An 8,812-nucleotide genomic window follows, 5' to 3' on the forward strand; every position below is an offset into this window, starting at 1 on the left:
CTTTTGATTTGGAAAACTCGAGCCATATTGTTCTAATTTTCATACATTTCTTTTAAGTTCTCGTATATTTACATTGAAAATTCTGAGTAACTAAATATTTTAGCAATATGATTCTCCATAGAGTTGAGTAGCCAGGACATGACAAGTTGATCCTTGCAGTGCCAAGCTTCATAGGCTGGTGAAGAAGGATTAGGAGGTTTAATATGGCAATTGACATAGCCAAGTTTCGATCTTCCACCAAGAGCAATTGTTATAGCTTTTGACGAAGGAGATAGTTAAATTAATTTAACAATGCTGAATCTAGATGTTGATTAGGATTTAGTTCTCCTTCCAAAATATTAGATGATCTATTGGTGCTATCGGCACCACTAGACTTAAAGAGTCTTTCATAAGGAATTTTAAACAACCAATAAAGCAACAACAACCAACTTTGATACCATGAAGAAACAAAGGAATATATATATATATATATATATATATATATATATATATATATATATATATATATATATATATATATATATATATATATGTTACAATCGGATTCCTTACATATACAAAGCAGAACTATTAACAATAAAAAAGATGTTAATCAATCTCGTATAATCTTGGCATATCAAATAAGTCTATCTTAATCATATCTATACTCATATGAGCATCAGCAGTAAGAATACATAAGAAGGAAGAATCAGCAACATTGTAGGAGCAATAACAATATAATATAGAAGACAATACAGTTTTTTCAATGTACCTTTCGTTCAGTAGATGGGTATAATTATTTAAAGAACTAGTTAATAGTACTTCATTATCATTGCATTTACTTTGTAATAATCCATCGATCAATATTGTTTATACTGATCTGGACCACTCAATTAAGGCCCGTGATTGAGAAATTACCCCATGATTGAGACGAATGCCATGGTATAAATTAATAATAAATATCCATAGAAAAAGTTAATCATAATATATCAGCGCACTTGGTATGTGTATAGACAATTAGTAAGATGACACGAGCATCTTGTTGGGATTAGATAATTTATAACACAAACCAACAACCTCTATTATGTGTCCCCAACATGTACTTAAATTAATAACTAGCCTGCCCTTTTGCTGGACAGAAAAGGGTGTCTGAATCTACCTGGAAATTGAGGTGGGGTTTGTCTGAAACTCATGGAAAAGACGCATCTAACTTGGAGAGAAATAAACTACTACTACCGCTAGAAAATAAAATAAATATGAGCAATAGACACCTAGAGTGAGAGTGAGGGAGTGACCAAGAAGAGAGAGATGTGAGTGTGAGGAGAGGATGCAAACACGACTGATGACCAAAGAGGGTCTCCAATTGGACAAATCTTATCTCATCCCTCTGCTTGATGGAAAGGGAAGAGGATGGATTTCTGGATTTTTTTTTTTCTTCTCTTGCACTCTCCCAATCGTTTCTCTTAAAACTAGGAATGGCGAAACATCAATAATGATGTCATGCACTTTCCAAAAATACTATTCTCTTGATCTCTTACACAACATCTACACATTGGAGACCCATCATAAGATAAGTATGTACTCGTTTAGGACCACTACTCCTTATTACCGCCACTTGTGTTTGTCCCTTAACAAAAATCACATTACCAAACTATGTCTTATCTCAAAATTCATCCCTTTTTTAACCTAACTAACGGGAGGTAATATTAGCACTCCACCATCAGTTAAACTTCTAAACTCCCACTAGCCAATTATTTTTAGACTGGTCATAATATCCTTGAGACATTTACTGCTATCATGATATTTTCCTTAAGTTAATATCAGAATAAACCCATTGTTTTCACAGCTTCTCATCCTTCGGTCTGTGTTTACCATCATCGTATTTTGTAGCAATCATCCAAAAACTGAAATCTCACCCCCGAGACCCAGAATCCTCTCTTCAAAAGCTTTTCCTCCTTTTTGTATCGTACTCTTTCAATGGACTTACCAATTAATATTTGGATGTTGATGTAAGGGTATGGTTGTGCAGTGGTTGTGTGGGCGGCCTCCTTTTTGTATCGTACTCTTTCAATGGACTTACCAATTAATATTTGGATGTTGATGTGAGGGTATGGTTGTGCAGTGGTTGTGTGGGCGGCTGGGCGGTGGTGTTGTGACAGCGTGTTGGGTTTTGGGCCATTCTTGGTGTAGCTAGGTTGTAGCGTGAAGGTCATGGCGTTCAACTTGGATCGCGATCGATGACTCGTTTTCTATAGAGGAAAATCTTGAAGAAATATGAGAAAATATACCAAAAGCATGAAAAGTAAAGGATTTGGAGGTTTTAGATCGATGTTGGGTTTAAATTTCTGATTAAATCTGTCAGTTTCATCTAAGCTAATACAATCATACAAATGCATATTGTTTTTTCAATTCTTTTTTCATCCTCATAAATACCCTATGATTTGTGATTGAATGCATCTTTTTTTTGCCCCTCCATGCTTTTTTAGAGAGATGACAGCCATTTGTTAAGAAAAAGAGTTGGCATACGGAAGGAAGTGTGGCTAATTAACCACTAGTGGAGTGCAAATATCAGCTCCCCTAACAAGCATGCATGAACTTGATTCATCTCTTGCCATGCATTTAGCATTAGAGATCAGGGTATATAAAGTAAGTAACCTCAACCCACCTTGTCATGTAACAAGATCCAAAGACTTGAAAACAAGATACTTCCTAAAACTATGGCTAGCTAGATAGATATTCTTGTTGTAGAAGTTACAGGAAGGAGGGTAATTATCCCATGTGCCATCAGGGAAGATTTGCAGAAACTAAGTGCTAGACAGGCCGTTGGATGAGAGGACGAACACAGACTATATGCATACGTAATTTTGGTCCCACCAGGATTTGTTTGCCAATAGAGTAACATGGGTTGTTTCTAATGACACGCAAAAAGATTTATTTATTCACCCTCTGTGTGTGCAGCAGCAGCAGCTGCTGCTACAATCTCTTCTCAGTAGTTTTTATATCTATCAAGATGGATACATCTTCTTCTGCCTAATTTTTCAACAACACGCACAAAAGAAACAAAAACAATAACAGAGAGAAAAAAGAAAAGGCTGTAAAACAAAAGACATGCCTAGCCAGGGTAGCAGTATATGAAATTACACTGAAAATAATGATTGATTTTTTTATTTTTTTTGGCTCATCACGCAAAACCTTAAAGTATTAGTACTGTCGTACTTATAACAATGCCTACCCCCCTCTCCCTCTCCCTCTCTCAGTGATTGTCATATCTCTAAGCTACATCAAATAGCTCCCACATCAATCTCATAATCATCACGCCTCTACTTTCCTCAATAGTACTACCTCTCTCTCTCTCTCTCTCTCTCTGCGTTTTAAAACACTAAAATTCTCTTTCTCAAATGTCTATAAACCATTTCTCCACAGACCTTCAAGAAACACTCAGCTGGTGGGCACAGCAACATCAACAACAACAACCCATCATGGAACCAAACCCAAACGCGTCTTCCTCTACACCAAACGAACCCCCAAATATTTCAAACCCCAATTCTTCTTGGCCTCCCCATCACTCCTGGCTTAACCCTTACAATACAGCTCAACAACCCTCCTCCATGTTCCTTCCTCAAAACCCAACGCTCAATTTCAATCTCAACGAAGAAGACGATGAAGATCAAGACCATGAACAGCAGCAGCAAGATGAAACACAACAAGAACAAGAAGTACTAGTACTAGATAAAGAACCCATGTTTGAGAAACCCTTAACACCAAGTGATGTAGGAAAACTAAACCGTTTAGTAATACCAAAACAACATGCAGAGAAGTACTTTCCACTTAGTGGTGACTCAGTGGATAAAGGGTTGTTACTGAGTTTTGAAGACGAGTCCGGCAGGTATTGGAAGTTCAGGTACTCATATTGGAACAGTAGTCAAAGCTATGTATTGACTAAAGGGTGGAGTAGATATGTGAAAGAGAAACAACTTGATGCAGGTGATGTCGTTTTGTTTGAACGACACCGTACGGATGGTGACAGATTGTTCATAGGGTGGAGGAGGAGAGGTGAGAGTGGCAGTAACAGTGGGGTGATGGTGCAGGGTAGTGGTGGTGGGGTGTGGAGCAGAGGAATATTATATCCATCATCATCTTCTGGGCCTCATCATCTTTCTAGTAGTAATATACAACATGACCTTGGGGCTAATGTGACAGCTGCTAATGTGCCATACCAACCTTACTGTCTCCATGCAGGTATATATATTTTACTCTTCTTTACATTTTAATTTTGTTTCTTCTTTCATCATTTTATGAAGACAAGCATGCAGGTACTGAAATGGGTGATTTTCCAGGAACTTCTTGTATTTTCCTGTGTAAAGTGCGTGACAAACACCTTCCAATTAGTTTGGAGAAATGTGGATGGATTCCGATCGGTCATATATTTAGTGCTGATTTCTCTGGTGTCTGCATAAGTGTGATGCGCATACAACAATTTTTAAAAATCTGTTAGTATTTTGTTTTTGGAAGACAAAAGAAGATTCCAACTCCTCATGATGAAACTCATTTTACTGTCTTCTCTTAAGTTAGCTAGCTAGCACCAGAGGTCTTTTGCTACTCAGAGCATTGCTTCTGGGAAACAAGCATTTCAGACATTCAATAAAAGAAAGGAGGAGAATTTGTTTACGCATGGACATTGGCACCCAGAAAAAAGAAAATATTATTAATTTCACCGATCACCATCCCTTTTTTTTATTATTACTATTTTTCTTTCCTCTGTGGGTGTGTGGAAAGGAATATTACTGTTTTTTGCTGAACCAGATTGCTATATGGTCTTGCATCATTTATTGTTGCAGGGTCCATTGCACAGAACCAAACAACACCGCTTGGGAACTCAAAGAGACTCAGGTTATTTGGGGTGAACTTGGAGTGCCAGCTTGATGGGTCCGAGCCATCAACACCTGATGGTTCTTCTGTGTCCAGCCTGCAGGGTCCCGGCCACCCGCAATTCTACTCTCAATCTTCTTATTCTTCAAACAGTACTCATGGTCAAATGGTAAGCCATATGACCTTATAATTTGCTTGAAATGGAAGGTTAAGATGTGACTGGTGTTATTTTCTTACTAGTTAATTTCTTTTTTTGCGGTTTCTTATCACGAGACAGATTATTATTATTATTGTTATTATTATATAATAATAAAAAGGGATGCAGGATTAGTGATGCCAAGTAGATCGACCCTGACACGTGTCCAAATTGCATTAGCCTAGTTTTAATTGAATCATGATTGGTATGGTTGCTCAGGAGAATTTGTTTACGTATAGCCATTAATCAGCACTAAATAAATAGCATGAAAAAGAAAGTAATTATTATTATTATTATTATTATTATCTACAAATTAAATGTGATATGAAAGTCGTGATTGACAATGTTAAGTTTAATCATTCAAATATCATTAATCTTGAAAATTAATCCAGCTGCTATTGCTGCCCACAACATTAATTTTTCAATTTAAAATCAATGAATTAATTAATGTTGTATCTAGAAAAATTAATGGGTCCCTGAATATGCAACATCAAGGACATCGTGTATGTGTTTTTTTCTAGATAGAGTTGAATCAAGGAAAGAAAAAGCATGCCGACCAAGCCGAACTAACTAAATTAATGACAGTTCGTCTTGGAATTGGTCTCTTCTCTTGCTTGAAATGATGAAATCCATTATTTTCCTTCGACACCCACCAAGAAAAGATAGAGATCCCTTTTCAAGCATGAACCACTATTACTTTGAATGATCGATCTCATTTGTTGCTAAACCAAAGTCCATTCTAGATAGCATTATTATGGGATAGTATTGGAAAGTATTGTAGCGATTGTTTTTTAAAGTGTTTTTGCTCGAAAATATATGATATTTTTTTAATTATTTTTCAAATCAGAATATTAAAACGATTTAAAATCATAAAAAAAAATAATTTCAAACAAAAAAAAACACTTTCCACACCAAGCAAGCATTAATCATAGAAATAATAAAGACATTCAATTCAAACATCAATAATACTAATAATAATAATGTATAGTTTAGGGTGTCTCAATTATGAAGCAATGGTTTTAAATAATTGAACGTCAACTAGGTTAGTAAAGTTAGGCACCAAGGATTAAGAGAAATCGCTCCATTTTTGCGTTCTTAGTATATACATTGAAGTAGTTGTGTTTTTACATATTTTGCAAAAAATGGGTGGTGTTGTGACAGGATATCCCTTTCTCCGGAGATGTCCACCGGATGAGAAATCGCCGAGGATAAGTTCTGTGGACGTGACATCCCTGGATTTGACGTCATTGAAAACCCCCACCCCCACTTGGAAGTTGGAACTAGAAGGTCAAAAAATATTACTATGAAAAAGCATATAGTATATTGTTTTGTATTTTCTTTATTAAAGAAAAGAAGAAATATCCCTCTATTTCAGGTGAAAGCCAGGTAGGGGGGGGGGGGGGGGGGGGGGGGGGGGGTGTGCAAATTGGAGGATATTAGGGATTTCTGGATTCGGAGTGGAGTGGGGAGGGAAAAATATACTCTGAAGTCTGAACACAGACTACTACTAGGGATAGGAGGTAGGGGGTGGTTTCCGATTGATAAATCGGGGGGCGGGGGGGAATCTATTTGGGCACTGTTGAGATTCTGCCTGAAGATTTTTCATAGCTGCTCATTATCATAATAATGGGAGGGTATGGTGGTGGGTGGGTGGTTTTGAATAGATGGATGGCAGCCCAGTAGTACTATACTAGCCCACTCTTCTCTCTTTCTCCCTCTCTCTCTCTCTCTCTCTCTCATTTTTTTTTTTTTTTAATCTTCACATCAATCCAAGCTGTTTTTGATGCTCCACATAGTGAGAAGCTAAGAGAGACAGAAAGAGCATTAATTTTCTTTCTATCTTTATTCAAAATCTGAGGATTGTAATTTATTGCCAGTCTGGGGAAATGCTATTAGAATTCTCTGAAATGTTGGTTTCTATTGTGATTTGAACATGTTGAAGAAGAACCAGGAGTGAGTTGACATGAAACAAGCTAGGAGTAACAAATTTCGTCAGGGTAGCAAGAACATGTTCAGTTGCAGAGAAGTAGTGGAAGAGGACAAGGTTCATAAAAAGTAGTCAAACCTACACAGTTTTATAAGCACATGCAAGAGAGATTTCAAAGGGAATTTAATTATAAGAATCATGCTTGTCCAATGATTGGATTACGCAAACAAAGGCAACTATCTTTTGCTCTCCCACTTATACATACACTCGACTCAAATTTCAGTATCAAATTAACAAGATTTTCTAAGGATTCAATTACCTAGAGAAGCTATCAGATTTCTACATCTTGATTTTTGAGAGGGCTCGGATTAGAAATGAGAGAATTTTTTATTTTTATTTTTATTTTTATTTTTGTGGAAGTATAACTTCTTGTTGAGTGAAGTTTACAAGAGAGAAGGGCCATCCTTGCCTTCGCATATAATCACAAGCTAAGCTTTCTTTAAAGTTACTATAACATTACCCTATACTTTGTATCTACTGGCTTGATATTTCTCCCTGCTGATCTCTAGAGGATCAACCTAACCATATCAAAAGCACTCAGTGGGTGCCGCCTTCCTCATCTCACCTAAGGTTCATTTCAGAGACTTCTACCTTCTTCACCCAACACTGGCTATGATTATTGTTGATATGTGTATTTTGCCTCCTCGTCTCACCTAAAGGTCATTTCAGAAGCTAAATCAATGCACTTTTAAAACTATCGTCCTGTGTATGTTTACTTCCTAATGCCTTTATTTTTCCAGCTAAACACTAGAAAGATATGACGAGATACCCTCCAATTTCTTTTCACACCACTTTTGCTTACAACCCTTAATCATTGATGCTTGTAGGACAAATGTGTTGTCAAAAGCACATGCTAGGCATATTCCGTACATTCAAGGTGGCTCTCATGGGAAGCACAAACTGAAAAAAATGAGCAAATTATGAGAGTAAACAGCTACCACAGGATGCATAAAAAGTTGAGACGGAGAAGATCTAACCAAGATCAACTAGTCCTAGTTGAGTTGTATTTCCAATAACATGAGGGGTATATAATCATCCATCTTGTAAAATTTTAGTTTCTACGCTTAGCTACTGCTGAAAAATGCCTCCTGATACGATGCCACAATGGATGGGGATCCGTTCAGGGAAATCACTTGATAGGGCCGTGCAAACACGATTATACCAGCAAACCTAAGGCAAGTGATAGGCTTCATGTAACCAAATCATGCAATCAAACTAACAGGAGATCATGCATTGTAGTGGTTGACTTGATTTCATCTTTGAACTTTCTTATTTTGTCCACAGCACCAATTCTCCACGACTTAAATGCTTTATACCTTTTTCCCCTTGGAAAAGACGCCTCGTGCTAGGACAGCCTTGATGGCAAATGCTTAAAGATTTATTTCCTTGGTCAATTCAAGTACCCTAATCGTTAACTAAACCAATTACAACCAAGCAAAATTCAAGACATTAACAGTATTAAGGCTCAAACATGTATCATATTAGTGTGTCTGCGGCTAATCCAAGATGTGAACAAAGGCTTTTACCAATTTAGGTACCAAGAGAGAGACAATGGATCAACCTGTGCAGAGAATGACCACAGGCTTATGAGATGACATGCCCAACACAACTTGCAAGAGAACTATATGCAGAGATATGTGCATTACCTGTGTGAATGAACGATAACCGGTGTCATGTGATTATCATGGCCCATTAAGATTCAAATGAGAGAGATACCATTGACCTCCGCTAGCGATGTTGTCCTATGTTTAGTGCTCTGCAAGTGGGATGGCCCCCATATT

General features: G+C 37.1%; 1 protein-coding gene across 6 annotated transcripts; it reads left to right on the forward strand.

The window, feature by feature from the left end:
• The first annotated feature begins 3,141 nt into the window (after positions 1–3,141).
• Positions 3,142–7,903, forward strand: LOC18100621 (B3 domain-containing protein At2g36080). Of its 6 annotated transcripts, XR_008059408.1 has the most exons (4): positions 3,198–4,218; positions 4,818–5,017; positions 6,206–6,331; positions 6,987–7,479. XR_008059408.1 is itself a non-coding variant. In XM_052453632.1 (3 exons), the coding sequence occupies exons 1-3, from the start codon at positions 3,378–3,380 to the stop codon at positions 7,886–7,888; spliced, it is 1,071 nt and encodes a 356-aa protein (XP_052309592.1). In that variant the 5' UTR covers positions 3,198–3,377; the 3' UTR covers positions 7,889–7,903. The 6 variants fall into 6 exon arrangements, 5 of the variants coding, with proteins under 5 accessions (XP_006381963.1, XP_052309592.1, XP_024458719.1 ...); XM_052453632.1 differs by lacking the exons at positions 6,206–6,331; positions 6,987–7,479 and adding an exon at positions 7,859–7,903; XM_024602951.2 differs by lacking the exon at positions 6,206–6,331.
• Positions 7,904–8,812: the final 909 nt, after the last annotated feature.

Source organism: Populus trichocarpa, chromosome 6, assembly GCF_000002775.5.
Source record: "Populus trichocarpa isolate Nisqually-1 chromosome 6, P.trichocarpa_v4.1, whole genome shotgun sequence".
NCBI lineage: Eukaryota > Viridiplantae > Streptophyta > Magnoliopsida > Malpighiales > Salicaceae > Populus > Populus trichocarpa.